The 22,266-nt window shown below is 44.0% G+C and overlaps 2 protein-coding genes across 7 annotated transcripts in view; both read right to left on the bottom strand.

Annotated features, from left to right (window-relative positions):
- The window catches only part of LOC148385227 (regulator of G protein signaling 6-like), a 23,267-nt gene extending 13,908 nt beyond the window's left edge, over nt 1-9,359 (bottom strand). The window contains exons 1-2 of one of the 3 annotated variants that reach the window (XM_088356532.1): nt 9,213-9,359; nt 7,330-7,425 (exon numbers count right to left, since the gene is read on the bottom strand). In XM_088356532.1, the coding sequence (XP_088212658.1) occupies nt 7,330-7,413 (84 nt within the window). In that variant the 5' untranslated portion in view covers nt 7,414-7,425; nt 9,213-9,359. Of the gene's footprint in view, nt 1-7,329; nt 7,426-9,212 lie in introns of those variants that run through there. The other 2 variants (XM_088356533.1, XM_088356534.1) reach the window with 2 other exon arrangements.
- Nucleotides 9,349-22,266, bottom strand: part of LOC148385226 (signal-induced proliferation-associated 1-like protein 1) — a 26,225-nt gene continuing 13,307 nt past the window's right edge. Inside the window, exons 5-22 of one of the 4 annotated variants that reach the window (XR_015853164.1) lie at nt 22,061-22,235; nt 21,814-21,917; nt 21,543-21,700; nt 19,039-19,618; nt 18,686-18,960; nt 18,356-18,610; nt 18,132-18,275; nt 17,818-17,975; nt 17,651-17,727; nt 17,176-17,579; nt 15,794-15,976; nt 15,304-15,466; nt 14,687-14,885; nt 14,457-14,606; nt 14,195-14,315; nt 13,295-13,373; nt 12,864-13,057; nt 9,349-9,487 (exon numbers count right to left, since the gene is read on the bottom strand). Coding sequence is in view for 2 of the 4 variants with exons in the window: in XM_088356531.1 (XP_088212657.1) it covers nt 12,914-13,057; nt 13,295-13,373; nt 14,195-14,315; nt 14,457-14,606; nt 14,687-14,885; nt 15,304-15,466; nt 15,794-15,976; nt 17,176-17,579; nt 17,651-17,727; nt 17,818-17,975; nt 18,132-18,275; nt 18,356-18,610; nt 18,686-18,960; nt 19,039-19,618; nt 21,543-21,700; nt 21,814-21,917; nt 22,061-22,235 (3,369 nt within the window). In the remaining 2 variants the exon portion in view is untranslated. Of the gene's footprint in view, nt 9,488-11,327; nt 13,058-13,294; nt 13,374-14,194; nt 14,316-14,456; nt 14,607-14,686; nt 14,886-15,303; nt 15,467-15,793; nt 15,977-17,175; nt 17,580-17,650; nt 17,728-17,817; nt 17,976-18,131; nt 18,276-18,355; nt 18,611-18,685; nt 18,961-19,038; nt 19,619-21,542; nt 21,701-21,813; nt 21,918-22,060; nt 22,236-22,266 lie in introns of those variants that run through there. The other 3 variants (XR_015853163.1, XM_088356531.1, XM_088356530.1) reach the window with 3 other exon arrangements.

Genomic DNA, 22,266 nt, shown 5'->3' with positions numbered 1-22,266 from the left:
AACCCTAGCTCTAGCTCTAACCCTAGCTAAAGCTAGAGCTAGGGTTAGGGTTAGGGTTCTAGCTCTAACCCTAGCTCTAGCTCTAACCCTAGCTAAAGCTAGAGCTAGGGTTAGGGTTAGGGTTCTAGCCCTAACCCTAACCCTAGCTCTAGCTCTAACCCTAGCTAAAGCTAGGGCTAGGGTTAGGGTTAGGGTTCTAGCTCTAACCCTAACCCTAACTCTAGCTCTAACCCTAGCTCTAGCTTTATCTAGGGTTAGAGCTAGAACCCTAACCCTAACCCTAGCTCTAGCTTTAGCTAGGGTTAGAGCTAGAGCTAGGGTTAGGGTTAGGGCTAGGGTTAGGGCTAGAGCTAGGGTTAGGGTTAGAGCTAGAGCTAGGGTTAGAGCTAAAGCTAGAGCTAGGGTTAGGGTTAGGGTTCTAGCTCTAACCCTAACCCTAGCACTAGCTCTAACCCTAGCTAAAGCTAGAGCTAGGGTTAGGGTTAGGGTTCTAGCTCTAACCCTAACCCTAGCTCTAGCTCTAACCCTAGCTAAAGCTAGAGCTAGGGTTAGGGTTAGGGTTAGAGCTAGAACCCTAACCCTAACCCTAGCTCTAGCTCTAACCCGAACCCTAATCCTAGCCCTAACCCTAGCTCTAGCTCTAACCCAAGCTCTAGCTCTAACCCTAACCCTAACTCTAGCTCTAACCCTAACCGTAGCTCTAGCTCTAACCCTAACCCTAGCTCTAGCTCTAACCCTAACCCTAGCTCTAACCCTAGCTTTAGCTCTAACCCTAGCCCTAACCCTAGCTCTAACCCTAACCCTAACAAATCGTCCCCCCCCCCTCCAACACACACACACTGATCTTTTTTTTTTTAATTAAATGAATTAATCAAAAATCATGGTCAAAGCTAATAAAGTGGCCCTTTATTAGGTACACTTGAAAATGGCAGTGTACCTAATGGAGTGTCCGTGTGATTCCCTCGTTAAGTGCAGGTGCGTGAAAACTTTTAGCTCCTTTTGAACGTGAAAGAAGCTAAAACTTTTCACGCACCTGCGCTTAACGAGGGTCACTTGGAAAACATGTTGGAACGCGGCCCCGAGGACTAGAGCTTGACACCTGGGGCCTTTGACCATGATATTTCCCTAATAAAGTGGCCTGTTATTAGGTACACTTGAAAATGGCGGTGTACCTAATGGAGTGTCCGTGTGATTCCCTCGTTAAGTGCAGGTGCGTGAAAACTTTTAGCTCCTTTTGAATGTGAAAGAAGCTAAAACTTTTCACGCACCTGCGCTTAACGAGGGTCACTTGGAAAACATGTTGGAACGCGGCTCTGAGGACTAGAGCTTGACACCTGGGACCTTTGACCATGATAATTCCCTAATAAAGTGGCCTGTTATTAGGTACACTTGAAAATGGCGGTGTACCTAATGGAGTGTCCGTGTGATTCCCTCGTTAAGTGCAGGTGCGTGAAAACTTTTAGCTCCTTTTGAACGTGAAAGAAGCTAAAACTTTTCACGCACCTGCGCTTAACGAGGGTCACCTGGAAAACATGTTGGAACGCGGCCCCTCGAGGACTGGAGGTCAGCACCCCTGGTTTAAGTGAAAAGTGCCACACCCGCCCTCACCCCCACTTTCTGATTGGCTGGTTGATCTGTGACATCACACGGACACTCCATTAGGTACGCCGCCATTTTCAAGTGTACCTAATAACAGGCCACTTCATTAGGGAAAAATCATGGCCAAAGATTATTTGAAAGTGAAAAGTGCCACACCCGCCCTCACCCCCACTTTCTGATTGGCTGTTTGATCGGTGACGTCACGCGGACACTCCATTAGGTACACCGCCATTCTCAGGTGTACCTAATAACAGGCCACCTCCTGATTGGCTGTTGGATCTGTGACGTCACTTGGACACTCCATTAGGTACACCGCCATTTTCAGGTGTACCTAATAACAGGCCACTTCCTGATTGGCTGGCTGATCGGTGACGTCACCCGGACACTCTATTAGGTACACCGCCATTTTCAGGTTCGCTCGCGAAGATTAACGAGTGAGTGACAGCGTTGCTGCCATGCCAGCCGACACACGTTATGCCGACATTGATGTTTTATTTTTGTATTTGTTGGATTGTAGTTGATGGTGTTATTATACTGAATGTGTTTGTGTTTGAATAAAAGGTTGAAAAAAAAATCCGCTATGCCGACATTTATTTTGTGGGACTCCAACTCATAACAACGTAAAACACATACATATTGTCATATAAAGCAGTTAACCAAATGTCAGATTTTTTTTTTATTGACGAATATAAAAACAAGGAATAAAACACCAGACAAGTTTTAACATAAATGTTTATTTGAAAATAATAATATTAAAAGTAAAATTCAAACCAGCAGTCTAATGTGAAATTGCAGCAGATATATTGGACAATATTCAGGCGTATATATGCACACACGTTATTTAACAGGTGTTATAAAATCAAGACTACCCGAAGAGAAGCATAATCGCCCCGATTTTGCATAACGGCGCATGCACTAAAGTTAGCCGTTAGCTTGGAGAAAACGTGCATAAAAGAAGCGGTGTTTCAGTGAGTGGTTCTTTCTTTCCTTGGCAAATGGTAAATCCACATTCTGGTTTACATAGTCCACGCCAGGAGGGAGACGCAACACCGTTGATGCACGGGGAGGAAGGCAGTTGACCCATTGCCTCGTTCCCTCGCTGATCCGTTCTCGCGATGAACTGGAAAGGCAAATGGCTTACTCCTTCGTGAACGGGAAGTTACGTCATTTTCTTCTTCGTTTGGTTTTACGGTGAGGTGGCAATGCGCATTACTGACACCTACTGGTTAAAGTCATATGAACTGAATAAAGACACACACTTTAGAAAGTGATTCGTTCACTCTCATTTACTGAAAAGATTCGTTCTTTTGACGAATCATTCACTCACGAGCCAACACTACCTCTCACTTGATAAAGTTTTTTTTTTTTTTCAGGCTTAATCCCTGTGAAATTAAAGAGGCGTGTTCCCTGCTGGGTGACAGATTTCCAATGTTGGCAATAAAATCATGCTACCTCCAACTTGGCTGAGGTAATAAAATTCCAGTGGCAGAAAAAATCTCACCCTCAAGCGCCAAGAGGCCACACACGGCGGCCACACCGTAATACGCTTTGGTGCCCTCAGTCCCAGACTCGTTTCTTCCCGCAGAGGCGCTGGCCTTCATCACGCTGTCACCCGGCCCGGTCTCAGCCCATTCATCTAATTACCATCCTTTTATTGCTGTTTAATGAAACTGAACCAAGCCTGAAGTGGTCTGGGCGAAACGTGCTCAATTTCACCAAACGTGGAAAACATGGAATCAATAGACGGTGAAGCGCTACACTGGTTTTATGGCATTAAAGGCCTCGCTCACTGCTAATTGATTACCTATAATGTCAGCAAAGCACCCCGAGCGCGGGCTAATGCGCGGTCGACGCAGAGCGATCACATTTGGCTGGAAATAGAGGATGCTGAAAATGGAGCTTAAAAGCCAGAATATGAAACAGCGCCACCACATTTTGTTCAATTATTCAATCCGCTGTCCATAAAATAGACCCGTCGTGCCAATCTCAGAATCTCTCAGAATTCAGTCACAAAAAAAAAAAATAATCAGGTTTTTGTGGGATGATCCTCCAGTGCATTAAATAGGCTCCAAAAACTTGGAAATTAAAAAAAAAAAAGTTATAGATTTGTCCTCGGGCATACAAGTTATTGACGAAACTATTTCAGTGGACGTAGGCCCACGGGAAGGTTTCCAAGGGCATATCTGATTCTCAAACTGAAGTGCTCAATGGTGGGAACTTTTCAATTATCTAGCACTAATTTGCATATTTTATTAGTCACTCAACCAAATTCAATGAACACATTGTGAAAGTTACTCCACCAGCCATGCCGAACAAACCCAAGGTCATCTCATTTCTATGTGCGGCTGCAAAGCTTAACTGAGCAAGACTAATCGGCAAATCAGCGGCCAGGTCAAGGATCCTGCTCAGCATGCAGGTCCATGTTAGGGAGCCGACCCACACGTCGCCAGTCTGGCCTCACCGGGCTTTCCATCAAGGTAAGGTGATTAACAATTTTGACCTGATGAGTCATTCCGGTCTCAACCTCGAATAAGAAATCAGGTGGGAGTCACAAGACACACGTGACGGGCAGGACGTCCAACAGATTATTGTGCCACATATTGCAGGCCTTATTTTCTTTAATTAGCAGAATGGTGAGAGAGAGAAACTGGGACATGTGCAAACATTCCCAAAGAAGATCCCCCAAGGTTTGAACAAAGCAGGCCTGAAAATGGGAAGGAAAGCAAATTTCAGTTACATAACACCGCTGCCGGTTTTGCAGCATCTGCGCTGTTAACTGTGCACATCATGCTGATCTTTCGGAATGTATTCTCAATCATTACATCATCCTCCAGAGATGCTATTGCATCTTCATCCACACTTTCCAGGTCATCGCCGAGTATAACACTCTCGCTCGTTCTTTTGAAATGTGTTAGTATGATTTCAATCATCTTTTACAGTCATTAAAAAACAATCAGACACCACAGAAGGTGCGCCTGAAGAGGTGTTGATCATTTGCCAGGAACATATCGCCAAAAAAACCCCAACTCTAGCCTCATACTGACATTACTTTGGGCGTTAGGAGATTTGCATAAACTATGGCGGAATATCCAGCAAAGGCAAAAACTAAAACTTGAAACGGTAAGACTCCATTTTGAATAAGTCATGGTGGCTTTGCAGCAGTCGTGGCCTGTTTACATCGTCAGTGCTAACTATGCTAGCATTGCTAGCTGTGTTGGTGGAGCTAAATGAAGTTTTCCTGTGATAAATACGCTTTCACGACCACATGACATTATGAACGACGAGGTGCTTGGCTTCAGTCTGACGCTAAACTCCAACTATAAATGACTTGAAACATATTTTTCATTTTACTTTTCTGAAGTTGAGTCCAGTAGGTTTTCCTCTGCTCTGGATGAAGCATTACATCCCCTTTTTCCCCAGCCATGAATGTGATTTGCCCACGGCCATCGCATGCAGCAATTCGATAATGATACTTTTTCCCTTATGAATTTTTTTAAAAAATTACTGCTTTGTGTGTAGAATCTGCTGAGGTGTTGAACTGGGTTCAAAGGTGACACAGGAATTGCTGACTCTCCATTAAGACCACCTTGTCTGGCAATGACAAAGCGGCACAAATTATCCTATATTATAAAAAAAAAAAAGAAAAATCTTAGAAGCCTCCGTATGCTTGCAAACGGCCTTTTCAGCAAGTGTGGAAAAAGTGGGAGGCTCAGGGGGCTCATGAATGTGGGACATGGTGGTCTCACGCTACTAGATGAATGGACACTCCCTTCTTATGGACACACAAAGCTTCCTATTAGCACCAGCCAAAGCATGCATAAAGAACTTTTACATCTCATTAAGAAGCACACAAACATTGGCGGCACATGTGGACGGACGTTTGTTACTGTCGACCGGCCAATAGAGAAGCTGTTGGCACGGAGCGCCCTGCCCTAGCTGGAGAAAAGCCTTTTAGTTCACTCGCAAGCGGTTCTCTAGGTGAATAATCCTGTCAACAGCGTGGCGCCTGCCAAAACACTCTAAATCATCATCCAATTATGATGCCTTTCCGTTGGACTTCCAGCATTCTGCTGAACTGGAAAGCGGAGCGGTATTCATGGAAGAGACAACTTGTTTTATCAGTGTGTGTGAAGCCAAGTTGGACAGCGAGCTACGCTGGCACTTAGCATGGAGGCTTCAGTGAGATAAACGTTGGCGCAAAACAGACCAGGCTAGCGCCTTTTATACATGATAAAGCACAGAATGCTTGTCCTAAGTGGAGACTGCAACTATAGTGGGTTGCCAGAACTGAGGGCAAGGCAAGTTTGATGTCCCCCTAAGGGTTTCTCAGCCACTCAGCAAAAACAAAAAAATACTTTTACAAATTCCAAAAATTCTTCAAAAAATTCTGATTAAAAATCATTATCTGTTACCTACTGAGGATGAAAGCAAATGTGGAAAAAAAATCCCAGATAAATCAGACAATACCCATATTTTAGGGGTGGCAGTGCCCCCTGCCTTCCCCCCCTCTATCTCCGCCAGTGGGTGTGTGGCATCAGCCTACATTGATTTACAATGACTATGCAATTCAGAACTTTTTAGGCAGCCTTGGGACAGTTGGAAAAAAAGAGAAGTAAGAAGATGCGGCGAGTATGATTATATGAACACTCCATCTTCAGCAGCATACTATATTCTGTCTACAAACGCCCAAAGCAATAATGTGTCCAGCAGATGATGAATAGTCTTGCTTCTCTTCCTCTTTTGGTGGGAAAAGATGCTGCAGCACCTCAAGCACATGCACAGACAAACAGCAAGCACCACTGCTCAACACTCAGCCTCACTAAGAGCCCACTTCGATACGCCCACACAGCCGACTAATAATTTTTGCAACGCATTCACATGCAGTTGTTCGAACTCTTGACAAGAACGTTCTGGACTCCGCAGAGGGAGTCGGACTGCTAAAATCTGACAGGTCCTAGCTTGCGTCTTCAATATGCACACGGTTGAAAAGACCATTTGACCTCCATAAAATTTGCAGTGCTGCGGGGAGTTAAAAAGTACCCTGCAAAATTTTATTTGCCGTTTTAGCGCCGCTGTTATGACCATATCTACACTGTCTGATAATAACCTCATAAATCTACTTTATGACCATTTTGACAAATTCTCACTTTGAAGGCACAACAATGAAAAGGTTTTATATGCCAAGTCTTTTAACAAGAATCCAAAATGGCCGGCAAAACTAAAGTCACCTTTGGAAATTAAAAAAGGGTTAAATGAGAAATCCCGTCAGCCTTGACCGTTTCCCACACATGATTTCCGCACAACATGACAAAAACTCCCTTCAGGCTACACGCTGACAAGCAAAAACCTGCCGCTCCGACGAGACGCCCGCGGGCCTGAGCAACGTTACGTAATGAAGCCTCGCTCCGGCGTAATCCGCCAAGATGTGCAGTCTTGCTGTTCGTTTGCTGCTAAAATCTTCGCCAGTGACAAAAAGCGGAAAGTGTTTGTTGTCTCCTGTGACAGTACCAACAAGCAATTGCTGCATCTGACTTCAACTCTTGATGAGAATCGACGAAAGCTTTCACTTGACCGCCTCCTCACTTTCCACACTTGACATCTGAAAACTGTCTGACTTGTGACGGAGACACTTCTAATCCTGAGGATGCTATTTTGAACATGAGAGTGCAGTGTGAAAACACACACTGATATGGACGAGCGAAGGCGTTACATTCGAGGGTCATCGCTTGCCTTTCTGTAGACGATCATGTTTGGAGAGTCCTCATCTGGATCGGTGACGTCCACGCCAACCCGTTCTTCCGAGCCCTCTGCCATCTTCACTCAGACCTGTCAGACAAAAACAGATGTGCCATAAGATTAAAAAATAAAATAAAAAAAGGTTTTAAAAATATCATTACAACTGAATTGAACTGATGGGCTGCAATTCTTTAAAAAAAAATATTTAAAAAAAATCAGTACAACTGACCTGAACTGATGGGCTGCAATTCTTCAAAAATGAAATTATTAAAAAAAAAAGGATTAAAAAAAATAAATAAATGAAAGATAGAAAAAATCATTACAACTGAACTTAACTGATATGCTGCAATTCTTTAAAAAAATATTTTAATAAAATTCATTACAACTAACCTGAACTGATGGGCTGCAATTCTTTAAAAATAAAATTATTTAAAAAAAAAAAGGATTAAAACTAAATTAATTACAACTGAAATAAACATGGGCTGCAATTATTTTTGGTTATCTCGAGCACACCACATGCAATGTACCCCCCGCTTTAAACATGTCTGCCCTTTCCATTTCCAATAAATGACAACCGTGAAATATTATTATTTCTCCACGTAAGCTGTTATTAGAAAGTGTTGATCACATGATGCTCACCGCTGATCTTTCACATTAAAGCCCTTTCCCCACCCACTCGCCCACCGAGCACTTTGAAAGCATCTGTTAAGAGATTTATTTTTTATTTACAACCCCCGCCATCACTTTCTCCAGGCTTTCTCCCCTCGCAAACGCCCTCCCCTCCCCTCCTCTCTCTCCGACGCTCCGTGTTGAATTAATTCCGCTCCACAAAGGATTTTCATAACCCTGCCTCACACATACTTTGCCACCGAGGGCTCCTGTGTGTATTAAATGGGTTAAGGCCTTTGTTAGTCCTTTAATCGGCCTGCGTAGACAGAGGTGGGGGGTGGGGGGGGGGGGGGGGGGGGGGTTGGATTACATGCTCTGTACACGCTTCCTCGTGTTTGCCTCTTGCAGAAATAAAGACAAGTGCATTACATTGAGAGAAATAAACAAATATTCACACAGCTCCATTTCTGCTTCTGTAGTTCTTTTCCTTCATTGCCATAACAAAAAAAAGGAAAAGCCTATGAAAGGCCAGAGGTCACCGATTGATTTATGACACCAGTCCTGGAACTTTTCTGACACACCTCATATTAAATGTTAAATTTCATATCATTTAATTCACATCAAATTACGCTTTCAGGTAAACATGTATGTGCTTTTGCAGCACACATCTAATCTTTGGCATCGTCTTGGGCTGCTACGATTGCAGGGTACCTAATAAAGTGAACAATAAGCATGACAATAGGTCTCCTGGGAAGCTGTAATTCGAATGGTATGGTATAAAAATATTGAAAATAAATGTGTTTTTTATAAAGGGTTCGACTTTTTTTGTCTATCTGTGATGTGACAAGTTTGCTGGAATGGGAAATTGTAATTTTCCTGAACATCTTGAGGGGGAGAGAAAGCCATCCATCCACTTTCTAAAGAGTTTTTCCACATTGAAAAAAAAAAAACTGATTTTGGGCAATAGGAATAGTCACCAGCTGCACACCACTGCACAATGTAGAGTGACTAGAAAAGCCAAGTTTGCACCACAAGTCTTCCTTGAACATGCAACCTGAGCCTCAGAACACCTGCTCACCACTGTGCAAAAAAAAAAAAACCTACTGTAATGCGACAATACAAAACTTCCCCATAAAATTGCCCCAGCATGCAAATAAAAGAAGCAGCAAAAAAAAAAAAATCACATTCCGTGCACACTGCCTGTCACTCTCGTGTGTGTGCCACATGTGTGACACCTGCCAGCTGCCACAAGTGAAAGCCTCCATTACCTTAGCAAGCACAGAGCGGCCGGTCCTGTCCACTGGGCTCCCTTCCGCCGGCTTGGCTCCCTCCTTAGCAACAAGCGGCAGGCAGGTTCATGGTGTCATTGGCAAGATGAGAAGAAGAGGGGATGAAGAAGAAGTGGAAGACACAGGGAGGGAGAGAGAGTGGAGCAGGCTGCTTGCTGCAGTGTATTCCTCCTCCTCCTCCTCCTCCTCTTCACTCTGGTGGTTTAGTTGAGGAGAGCTTCACGTCGTCCTCTCCTCTTCTCTCCCTCTGTATGCTTGAGAGAGAGGGAGCGGGAGGGAGAAGAGGGGGGGCAGATCAGGTTGAGAAGAGGGGAGAAGGAATTAGAGAGAATGTGAAGAGCCAGAGTGTTATTTTATATGTGCAGTATAAAATAAGAAGCATTTTGATAGCAGCAGAGGCTAAGTTGTGAACGTTGCAAGCGAGGGTAAGCTTAGCGTGCTTATTCTCCTAAGTAGGCTAGGAGATATTTTTATACCTCATCTTCATAAATCGGCTGCGTTATGTAATAATAAAAAACTTGTAGCTTGAGGATGCCCGTTTGCATGTCACTTCCTTCGACGTGGAGTCGGTCAAGCTTAAATGCCAGTGGATGCATTTTTTTTTTTTCATTATTACCTCTCCATTCCCATGCAAGGGATGTTATGTAAATGCATGGAATAGAATTTATTTCCAAGAGTCTGGTTAATTTTGTTTCTCTTGGCTGCACTGCTTCCAGTATGTATATTTTTTTCATCCAATCAGAATTCAGCCTTAATGTGTTGCTATGCTAATCTAATCTGCCTAGGGCCTTCAGTATAGCGATAGATAATTTAACTTTTAACCAGAATTAATTTCAACTAAATGTACAAACAAATCATAAAAAAAGTCAATTACCAACTAAATGTACAAACAAATAATAAAAAAAGTCAATTACCTTAATATGTCCCCTTTGAAATATCTCATCGGCTCATTTGCAGAAATAGGGAGCTCACATGAAATTGACTTGGTTGTGTAATTTCACACTCGGTGACTGGGCAGGCACTCCAGAGATTCATTTATTTGCGTACAAGCAGTCAAAAAGTTACATTTCCATATGTCCCCTTTAAAACAACTGTGTGCATATGTTAGGCCGTCCCACTCATACAAAATGACGAGATGGAATATTTCAATCTGCTTTAAAGGGGGGGCAAGGCAGCTCTAATCTGCATGACAGATAAATTATTAAACGTCCTGTTCAGTGACAAACACACACACACACATTTACTTGCGTGTTAGCTCTCAACAGCTGCAAATAGAAACGCCGGGAAATGAAATAGAAGTGATATAAGGCAAACACAAGTTGGAACTCTGCTGGTTCAACATTCTGTAATTTCACGCATCAATGGATTTCACTCTTAATCATGCAGGGGAAGGATAATTGGTGAATGAATGAATATGAGACAAACAACCAATAAAAATGACTATTATGACAAATTTGGACTAAATAGGAAATATCACTTATTGGAAAATTGTACATCTTGTAGAAAAAATAAGTCCTTCAATACTGAGTAAATGAGTACAATGGATTTTTTTTCCCCATGAGCAATTTCCTGTAATTTCTTTAGGAACTAAAAGAAATCATTACTTGTTTGGTTCTAAAGTATTCGTGAATAACAGCGCCATCACCTGGGGAAATTAGAGAATTTCTAGCCAGCACCTATTTTTGGGGCATAGATTTTTCCAACTTTGTAAATTTCTAATTTAATAACAGGTTGATAATTGGACTTTCAATAATAAAATTGCCTCCATGATTTGTTGATCACGCTGGAATCCAAATTTTATTGCTACCATCAAAGTGATCTCAGCAACTTTACTGTGGTGGAACTCAATCTTGGCAAAGTGTCATTTCTTCAATCTAAATGCGCTCCACGTCAATAGCCGACACCTCTTAGGTTGTTCTCGTCCATCAATCTGTCCCGTCTAGACGCATCTATCTGCGTTTGATTAATGATGCCTGAGTGAGAAAGCAGCAGGTAATCACAATCAGCCGTCGGCTGGCGGATTATTGACAGCTCACCATTTACTCATTCTGAGATAACTCACACTACTCGGCAGAAATAAACTCATGAGATGTGTAATAACTGAACAAAATATCTTTAATAGATATAAACATTTTGTACACATCACAGGTGAATGGAACGAGTCACATGTCGTCACACGTGTTCGGGGTGAAGGTTCAAGAAGGGGCCTCTGACTTTTTATACTTTCCGTTGTTATTAAAGTAATTATGAAAAATAGCAATGATGGTGCAAATTGTGAGGAGACTAAAAAGAGGCTTACTGGAAGTCGATTTTTTTTTTTTTTGGGAGGGGGAGGCTTAAGACACATAAAAGCACGATATTTGTTAACATATTGAACAGTTCCAGATGAAGGGTCACATTGGAGGCTCTCAGCATGCGTGGTCAGTTCCATGTTTTGGAATAATTCACGTCTTCTCTATATATTTTTTAATTTATATTTATTTGAATCCCTATAGGGAGATTCTTAAAGGGGAATTTTGAATGTTTTTTTTTCAGTGTAAGCTATAATTGGAAAAATTATACACATATTTATTAAAAAATAAAATTATGAAATAATTTACTCTATGTAGTACGGAATATTACTGAAAATTCTTAGCTAACCTTCCCATATAACAGTTTTGGACCCCTTCTCAACCATACAGTCAATCATTTCAAGCAATTTGGAGAAGTTAAAATAAAAAATATTTTAACATATTATGACTTATATACATTTACTGATATTTTTCCAGATGAAATACACAAATTTCTCCGCATCTGATTGTGTAGCGTACACGGAGGTATCCCCATCTGTTTATGGCTGCTTTTTTTATCTTCAGTAACATTAACATATTCATAAATATTCTTTAAATATCTCTTCGAAAAGGGCGCAGGGGAGGAGGCGAGAAAAATAAATCATATATTTACAAGATGGTGGAATAAATGAGCCGTCAAAACTATTTAACTGACAACCGCAATCTGGCCTCTTTTCTTTTTTGTACAAAAGATATATTGTTTGCATCTGCAACTGTACAATTGCAAATTGTTACAATCGTTTTACACGGGACAGATGCCTGACTTTACAGTGTTTACAGGATGTGCTAATGCAAAGGCTGTCTGTCTGTTTACTCACAATGCTACAATAATGGGATACGATCTCATATATATATATATATATATATATATATATATATATATATATATATATATATATATATATATATATATATATATATATATATATATATATATATATATATATATATATATTCTCTGTCCAATAAAATATTCAGAGATACCACTGTGTGAAATTAAAAAAAAAAAAAATCACTGTCCTCCACAAAATGCCAATTAGCGTCGAAACCCTTTCAGAAGAATACGAGACTTTTATTAACTGCGTCTGTTGTTTTAATTGGTTCTTTTCTCTGACATGCAGGGACAAGTCTGCACCATAGGTCAGTTCTTAAGCACGCGTGCTCGGTCAGTTGTAACCATCGGATGATGTTGGCACTGGTATGATGTAAACACCAAGAGAACGCGTCTGTTGGTTTTAAAGAGCACGAGTGAGTCCTTCTCGAAGGGTTAAAAAAAAAAAAAAAAAAAAGATGCACGTACAGCTGAGTTTTAGTGGTCGTACTTCCTTTGTGGCTGCGTCGCCGCCATCGTCAATTCATGTCGATGGTGTTGAAGACCCACTCTGTGAATTTCTTCAGCTTGGCTGAAGCGCTGTACGACTCCTCCAGGAGGCGCTGGTTGTCTTCGCGCAAGCCCTGGATCTGAACTTGGAGGGACACCTTTGCATCTTTCTCCTGCAAGAAAGAGAGCACAGTGAAGCCTAACCTGTGTCACTGGCCGATAAAATCACCTGTTTGCTGTCTAATCGAAAAATAGTGCTTTGACGCCATCTGTTTGCATCTTGTGACATAACATGAATCATAAAACGTAAACTATTGTTCGTACAGTCAGTAAGGATTTTAAGACGGCAATAATTGAAGTCAGCAATCCACCTGACATTACTTTCAACATTCAAAGTCAATCCAACTCACCTTCTTCAGGTCTTCCTGTAGCGCCTTCACCATTGACTCCAGTTGGCTGACTTTCCCCATTAAACAGGCTGGCATCTCGCTGTGAAAAAGAAAGAAAGACAAACAAAACATTATCTCAAGACAAACTTTGGCACTTGTACAGGTGCTTTAAAATGCAGTCATTTCACAGCACAGTTGAGCCCCGGACACTAAAATCCTTCCCTGGTTCCGGTCTACCGATTCTACTGCACAGCATTAATGAGGTATGTCTAACCTAGTGGCCTGGAGCGTTTATTTACTTAACTTCAGAGAGTACAACGTGTCTATTAAGTGTAGGTCATTTGTTCGGGGTGAGGTCTTTTTTTTTTTTTTTGGAGGGGGATTCTGTTTGATGATGTTTCCATGCGCCACTTACACACAGTCCCCAGCTTTGATTGACAGATGGATATCAATTTGATTAAAAAATGATTTACCTTTTCATGTTTTTTCCCTTGTGTATCCATCCCAAGTTTTTTCCTCCAAAAACTCACCTATTTGCATTGTTTTTGTCTGGGATGCCGCTAGATGGCGCCAGAGATATCTGTGATAAGGTGCTGAAGTTATATTAAAGCAAATTAGTATTTAGAATGACTAGACTGAAAAGTTGTTGTTTTGGTAATCAGCCTATTTAATGTTCGAGTAAGCAATAGCGTGAACAATGAAGGTGTCATAGTAAAAGTCATTTTTCCAGTTTCGGATGGAAGGGTTTATTTTTCAAGGGGGATCTTGCAGGTCATGCGTAATTGAGACACAGTGGGCCACGATTTGAGGAGAGGTGGTAATTCATTAGTAGAGGTCTTTGGTGGTAGTAAACTCGGCAGGCACAGGGCTGGACACAAGTAAATAAGAGCAAATGGTCCAAGGCCGGTGACTGGATCTTACCCAGGCGATGGCTGTCTCAGTGGGGCTGTCTGTGGCTCAGCCTGCTGGGGGCTGACACTAGCTGGGCTCTCAGCCACGGCGGCGTTCTCCTCCTGGGCCGCCAGGTAGACCAATCTTTGCTCTGTAGAACCAAGCACACAGATTATTATTCAGAAGTGGAGACAAAGTGGTCCAACGGCGAACCCCTTTGGTTGTGATTGGTATTGCATCAACTTTATCTGTACAGGGGCGCTCCGGTTCAAATATTCCAACATGGTCCTACCCTCAAAGGCCTTGGCGGCATCTACCAGGTGGGCCCAGTCCAGAGGGCCATCTGTCTTGGTGTCAGGGAGGGGCATAAGGGCAGGATCCTGCGCTTGCTGATTCGCCCTCTCTTGCTCCAAGTCGGTGCTCTCAGGAGCGGATAAGTTTCCTGGAACAAGAAAATGAAGTGTAAAATGAAACCCCACAGCCCTGTTTCCATGCTATTTAGCAATATTAGCCCAAGCGTACCCGAGGATCTGCGCGGCGCTCGACGGCTGGCTGCGTTGCGAGCGGTGGGCGAGCGCGGCACGGTCGAGCAGCTGAACAGAAGGTCTGTGGGGGTGTCACGCTTGTCGCTAGAGATGGACCCCCTCTGCCCGCTATAGATGCTCTCATCTGACAGGGTTCTCTGGAGGGTGCGGCGGGTAGGCGTCGGAGCAGGGAATGGCTTTGGGGGGAGGAAAAATATATTTTTTATCAATATATAGTAAGGCCTTGCTATTTGGCGGATATCAGAAAAAGCATAATCAACTTAAATCAACCTTATTATCATATAGTCTGGCCCATTCCAGCTGCCCCAAAAAAAAGACCAAAAGAGAAAAAAAAACACTACAGGTTATTCCAGAACATTTTGTTTGAACTCCCAACGACTTTTTGAAAATTACTGTTTGAAAAGACCTCCCCGTGTGAAGAGTTGGAGTGTGTTTGCGAATTGCAAATATTGACACTCCGGCGTCGTCTCGTCACAGGCTTCCTGTTTGAGCCCACCAGAAAGTTGTAAAACTTCCACTTGGTGTCAACGACAAATTGCCGTTCAACTTTAGAGGTCACTCTAAATGGCTATATTGAATCATCTGCCTGGGTACCTTCTCTTCACTAGTGGTGGGGGGAGGGCTGTCAAGCATGATGAGCTTCTTCAGGTCTTCTTCCAGGTTGGACTTGGCGGTGTGCCGCTGGGGTGACTGCGAGCCCCGCAGGTTGGCTCGGAGCTGCGGCTGACTGACCAGTAAACCATCACTCTGGTGCCGTCTGGACAGAAAAAAAATATGAATTAAATTAATGAGGATTTTGCGTTTTGGTGACTATCAGATGCTTTTTAAGTAAAATTTCATTGTCAAAATGGAATTAGCTCTTACCGCAAACCACCACATGGTGTCACTGTTGCCCACATTTATTTTTTTTTAAAAAAGAGGAGGGGGCTGATGCGGGAGCATGACAAGTGAGCCTATATATATTCACTCCCAGTCAGTCATATATCAAGTAAAACAGCAGGAAGCAGGAGGATGCAGCGCTCTCTCCCTACCCTGAATGACAACTTGGACCAGATCCATCTTAAAGTATTCAGAGAAAACGTACTTCCGAGTGCTGCCAAAGTCAATGGAGTTGACGGTCCCTCCGGGTTTTTTCCATCCGATTAAGAACTTTGAGGTGGCCCCCTGTCTCGGATAGAAGGTCTTGGGCCCCGGGGAATTCTGGGAGGTGGGTGAGGTGTCGGTTGCTGGCTCCTCTTGGTTTCCGGAGGGGCTAGAAATCGGTGTGCTGCGAGGGATGACAGAAAGATAAAGCGCCTATTGGGATAGATGCCATGTCAACATGAATTGGGGAAAAAAAATAATCTGGCATCTTCTAGATGAAATTTGATACGTAATAGATGTTCACTGAATAAAAATGTTTCTCCAGTTGCATGCTGATTAATTCAGCCCGATTAAAAACAGGACACAATGTCCTTGCATCGAGCCCATCATCTGCATCTGCAGAAGTTTTCGAATTGTGTGTGCGTGCGCACGTGCATGCACATATTATAAAACAAAGCCTCCAATGTACACGTCGAGTTATTTCTGGCTGGGTGAAGAAGCGAGGGAAGGGAGCTTTGGTTGATTCAAAGGAAGTGGGATTTAAAAGAGGAGGGGGGGAAACAGTGCTGAGCTCACAGTCTGCTTTTTTAGCAACTTCAAGCATTTCCTTTCTATCATGGATACTGGGGGGGATGGAGAACGCACACACGCACGCACACACACACACATACGCAAGCACATCCTTTGTTCAAAACCCAAACCGCAGAGCGTCTGACTTTTTCGCCGGGGATGATGCAGGATGTACTGTGGTACCTTGACGAATTTAATTTGTTCCATGACCAAGCTGGTAACTCAATCTACTTGTATAACAAATCAATTTTCCCTATTGAAAAGAACTGAAATACCATGAATCTATTTCAGATGCCCCCAAAGGAAAAAAAAGTGATTTTAATTAAGAAAGACACCACTATATTATATGAAAACATAAAAAGATTGTAAGAGATAAACTTAATGTATATTACATTTCCTATACATACTCTTCATTGATTTAGAAAAAAAACCAAACAAAATTCTACAAAAATTCAGCTTTAAGTATAACGTCAAAGAACAATCAGAAAATAAATTTGTAACAAATAAAGTATAATAATATATTAAAATAATGGCAATAGAATATCTACAAAAGTCTTGCTGTGTGCTCTTTGGGCTCTTGGGGGCAGTGTGGTGCACACTTGGCAGTATACTTACAAAAAAAAAGACAGAAGAGGCCAACTTTGATTAATTACGAAGAACACAGTATTTTTTATGTTATGTTTACGTTACGCTAATGCTTATTTTTGCTAGTCGGTCAAGTGGATTTTCAACTTAGTGCTAGCATCACGATGGTAATGTAGCATCACTGAATCTGAAATACATTGGAGGACAAAATAACAAGTAAGTGCAAACCTGGACTGGGAGGCGGAGTCACTCAGGGTGTAGGAAGCTCCATCTGGGAAGGCTGACGGGCTCTTCAACGGATTCTCACCACCTTGAGGAGCGAGGGAGTCTGGAGCGGGCGGTGAGGAGTTGGTCCCGCTCTGCCCACCCGTCTCGTCCTGCCACGGGATGCCGTCGGTGGTCCTGAAGGCAGCGTTGGAGGAGGCCGTGCTGCTCTGGGTGGCGGTGAAAGACGTGGCGTCGATGCCGCTGTCGGTGGACGCGCCCTGTAGGTAGGCGCCGAGCTCCAAATCCCCGCGCACTCCTGACCGCGACCCCACCTCGTACCACTTGTCGTCGCTGTGGGCGGAGCTTGAGGCATTGCTTGACAACGTGTTGCTGCTGGACTGGCTGGAGGAATAAGGAGCGTCAACCTGTGCCAAAACACAAGACAGAAAGGTTTGACATCTCAGACCACGTCGACATGTCAACATGTTCTGCTCACCTTAGCGCTCTTGTTGGGTGAAATATGTCCACTCAGCTCGGGTGGCTGGAGTCGAGGAATGAGCACCTTGGACGTTTCTGCCAGCGCCGACACGGCAGATAAGAAATGAGTTTTTTTTGGACCAAGTCACTTCTGATTCAAGTACTGTAATAAAAGACTCTTCTTACCTTGAGTGTTTTTCCCCCCTTGTGTACACGTAACCTCACTCTCGCCATTTCGGGACCAAGCAGCTCCTGTGCTGGAGCCCATTTTGATGGCGCTAGCACTGTCACCTGGCAACAGTCGCGCAGACGACACATGGGACTGGCAGTTGTTGTTATTAAACCTACAAGAGAGGCGCCACAGGGGTATTACTTGAACTCCATCAAAATCACGGGAAGCTCCAAACTTGTTTAAGTTTTAAAACATCTTTCATCACCGGGCTGCATTATTATTATTTTTCTTTACTTGTGATATTGTAGAAATAGAGAAATGCACTTACCCCTCAGGCATAGACTTCTGCCTCCAGTGGTTGGAGCTCATGTTGTCGGTGTAGGGCAGGCCGGAGGGGGAGTTTGTGTTGTGAAGCGTGCGGCCCATCACGATTGAGCAGGCGAGGGCGTAGTTTTCATTTCCAGGTGAATACCTGTGAGGATGATGTCACACAGGGGTCAGATAAAGCACCAATGTATATTTCGTTTTTATCCCTTTGGGCTTATAGGCAACCTTTTAGGAACTACGGGTCGACCATCGCTGGACACACTGCGCGGCATGGCAGCAGAGTTGCCGAAGTCCGGCGGAGGAGCCTTGATGAGCGTACCGCCCGAGCCCGCAGGCCGCGTCTGAGGGCTGGAGGATGTTCTGGGCCACTTGGTGTTGCTGTTGGTGGCCGGGCGGAAGGGGAATTTCAACTCATAGGGCATTCCCTCTTTGTGATTCTTGTAGTCCACTAAAGGCATATGATAAATTTCTGAGCAGCCTCTGTGGAAAGAAAACGTTTTGTATTATATTGTGAAAAGCTAAAAACAAAATGGGGTATGCTAATCGTCCAATTACCTGCGTGGTGTGGAGTCTTCGTGCGGAGGAATGATGACCACTTTGACGGTGACGGATGTCCTGAGTAGGTCGATCATCTGTTCGTGTGACAGCGAGGCCACGGCGACCTTGCAGATCTCCACCAGTCGGCTGCCTTGCCTCAGCCCGGCCTGCCAGGCGTAGCCGTAGGGTTCCACCTCCGCCACGATGCCTTCAAAGTTGACGTGAAAGCCCAGTTGGCCCAAGGCGTTGCGACGCAGCGTCATCTCGGTAGTCTGACTGCCCTTGGTCAGAAGCTAAGTTGGAGGATAAAAACCAACAGATGAAACCAGCACTTGAGTCAAATATATCTTGACAAGATGAGACGGACTGACCTCCAGTCTCTTGACCACCTCTCCAAAGTCTTCCGTGTTGTTATTGATGGAACGAAGCGATACGCTTTCACCACGTTCGTAGAAGATCTTCAAGGAGGCGGGGCTTCCGGTTGACCAACCGATCACGTCGCGGGTGGCGCAATTAAACACAACGGCTTTGGCTTCCTGATCCAGGAGGATTACGAAATCGTTCGAAACGGCCAACAGGCATTCCCGCTCCGCACCTGCCACCTGGTCTTCAGCGTGAACTTGCCAAGTGATGGCGCCCAAGCTCCGGAGCTCCGCCCCACTGTACGGCCGGGTTTTCTCCCGTCGTTTGTGCGCCAGGGAAATAAATGGAAACTTCCCAGTGGGTTCCACTGGAGTATTAGTCACATGACGCTCAGCCAAATCCCTCAAGTACTCCTGCCGCGTGCGCGTGGCCATGGCGCCAAACTTGTCCGACTTGTGAGCGGCGTTTTCAGCGTTAATGACTTTAGCCAAGAGGAAGTCCCTGAAGACGGAAGACTTGGGAAAGGTCACGCCCTTAGGGACTGGTGGACCAAATGGGGGGACGTCCTGGGAGCGGCTAACAGCCACACTGTGGAGAAAACAAATTATTACGGTTACTGCCAATCACCCGTTTTCGGTTCTGGTTGGCTTTAGTTAAAAGGAAACTAGCTGACTCCTTTTCAAACATTGAAAAGTCACTCATACAGAAAATAAGTGTAAGTGTCAGTAGGGGGAGGGGGGGAGTAGCCTTGAATAAGCGGCTATGACACTTGTGACAAGTTTGCATCTACTTCATTAAACACATCTACTGGCAGTAGGAGGAATGTTGCAAATTCCGCCTGACTAAACCCAAGATATAAATACTATACATCCCATCTTAGTTGACAGCGTAGCAGCCAACCTGCCACTCTCAGCGCTGCTCCGGTTTGGACGAAAGCCACCGTGGCTCCAGCTCGCAAACAGCCTTCATTTCCTACACAAAGAGGGAGTTACGCAAGACGTCTCCGCGGCGGGGCAGCGGTTGAAAGCGGCAGATTAGCGCCCTGCTGGCCCCCGGGCCGCTCCTCTAATGCTCCGTTCTGGCCCGGTGTTGACCGGGAACATTATCGAATCCCAACAGCGAGCTATTAATATCCTGATGACTCAACAAATTGTAGCCATCAAACACGCTGCACGGAACGACATGTGGAATGCGTTTGCGTGTGGGTGTAATCCGTTGAAATTCTCGTCAGGAATCCAAACCACTGCATCAACAACAACAAGAAGTCTAGAACTTACCTCCCGGTCCCACGGTTTTAAGTCACGGACACCAATTAAACTCCGTCATAAGTGAAAGGCATCCATGGGAAGAACTCTAACAATCAGGAATTAATCTCTTAATGTGAAGTGATGGGGGGGGGCACCTCTGGGTGGGGTAGTTCCACTATTGTCCCACACCTCTCAATTTCATCCAGAAGAAAAACAAGGAGGACCAGAATGTCACCTTTCTTTGTATTTAAAAAGCCACAAGATCCAAACAGGAATTTAAGTGTCCATCAGTTAGTTTGTAAAAAAATAAAAAAAGGCCAAAAAGGTTTTTCAAATAATTCAGTCCAAGGCGATTTTGACCCGTCCGCTCCTGAGGTAGTCTCGCTGAGCTCTGGGAAACTCTGCAATCCTTCCCGATCACATGCATGTCTGGCTCAAGTGAGCACTTCATGTGCATGCCGCTAACTCCTTCAGACCACTCTGGCTCATGCCGCCCTAAAGGCAAAGTGGCGGGGCTGGGAGTAAAAGCGAAGCGGGCGCTTCTATTGTCAACGAGCGTGGAGAGCGAGCCTCGCGAAGAAATTAGTGAGCGAGCGAGGCGAGGAGAGGTAGCGACAATGTGTACACACACTGTGTGTGTTTGCTTGGAGATGTTCCATTCAAAAGAGGGAAAGCAAGAATCAGCCAGGCCACAATATTTGAGTCATTCCAAAAATGAAGGTCACTTAAAAATATAATACAGAAGCATGCCCCATTTGCGTAAACTCGACTTATAAGTGTAACAGTATCCACCATTTTTTTGACTGCTGACACAGATTCATCCTTTTTTTTTTTCCCCTTTGTTTACTTTCAGTGTGACCCATGCCTTCCGGTTCTGGACTATGCTTTTTGTCTTTAATGCACTCCTGAGTGGTGAGGAGCTTACGGGGGTTATTGCAAAGCATCCAATAGTGCGACTTAGTTAGAATTATTACAGGTATTCTCCATCTCTGGATGTGGTCTTATTCATAGCTGGTCATCGTAACATCCATCATCTTGTCAGCCTCAAGGTGGTGTGCTCAAAATGGACTCAGAATATAAACTGCAGACCTTGGGACAGTTGACTCTAAAAATATTTCATTTTGTCTTGGATGTGTCCAGAACCGTGAAATAAATAAATACATATAATATATAATACTAAAAATATTATTTATTTATGCATTTATTTATTTATAACTTTTCTACTGGAAAAAATTCTGGAAAATTAGGCAGAGAAGGTCTCCTACCTGTAGCAGGTGTTATCCGAGCAGGGATCGTGCACCCTCACAACAATGAAAACGTGTTGAAAGTGAGAACGAATGGCCTTTGGGGTGAAGGGGTGTGCACCTGGCTCCTGGAACACAATGGTCACGATGTCGTTCCCAATGTGCCGCTTTCTCAGTAACTGATCCAAAGACACACAATTACAGTCGTTTGTTAGAAAGAAGTGATGAGGTGAGAAAAACATCCGACAACCAAAACAACAACGGTATTTTCTTCCACATAGTATTCATTTACCTGTTGCTTATTATTCGGTGTGTAAGGTAGCAGAGTGGACACGTGGAACATCAGCTCGTAGTCCTTGTAGGATGTGTACAGCGAGTGTGTGCCTGTGGAGTCCGCTGGAGAGAGTGGGAAAATAAATAAATAAATAAATAAATAAATAAATAAATAAATAACAAATGTCCTAGGGGCAGGATGTATTTGGAGCTGAATGCGGCCCACGGGCCGGAGGTTTGACACACGTGCTTTAGCGAGTGTTTACTTTTCGTGTCCAGCTGGGCTCTGTACTTGGTGAAGCCCTTGAGGCGAACCTTCTCCCCTAGCAGCTGCAGGAACTCCTCCAGAGCGGGACCCGCCATCTCGTTGTTGTACATCTCCTCCTCCGTGCTCTGGCCGGCTCGGCAGTACATCACGCCCACCTTTACCTGGAAACTCAGCTGGGAATGAGAAAAAAAACAAACACAGTAA

This window comes from Syngnathus floridae, chromosome 16, assembly GCF_059516105.1.
Source record: "Syngnathus floridae isolate MCC-2025c chromosome 16, RoL_Sflo_1.0, whole genome shotgun sequence".
NCBI lineage: Eukaryota > Metazoa > Chordata > Actinopteri > Syngnathiformes > Syngnathidae > Syngnathus > Syngnathus floridae.
The sequence above is the reverse complement of the archived record's forward strand: the minus strand, read 5'-3'. Positions and strand labels throughout refer to the sequence as shown.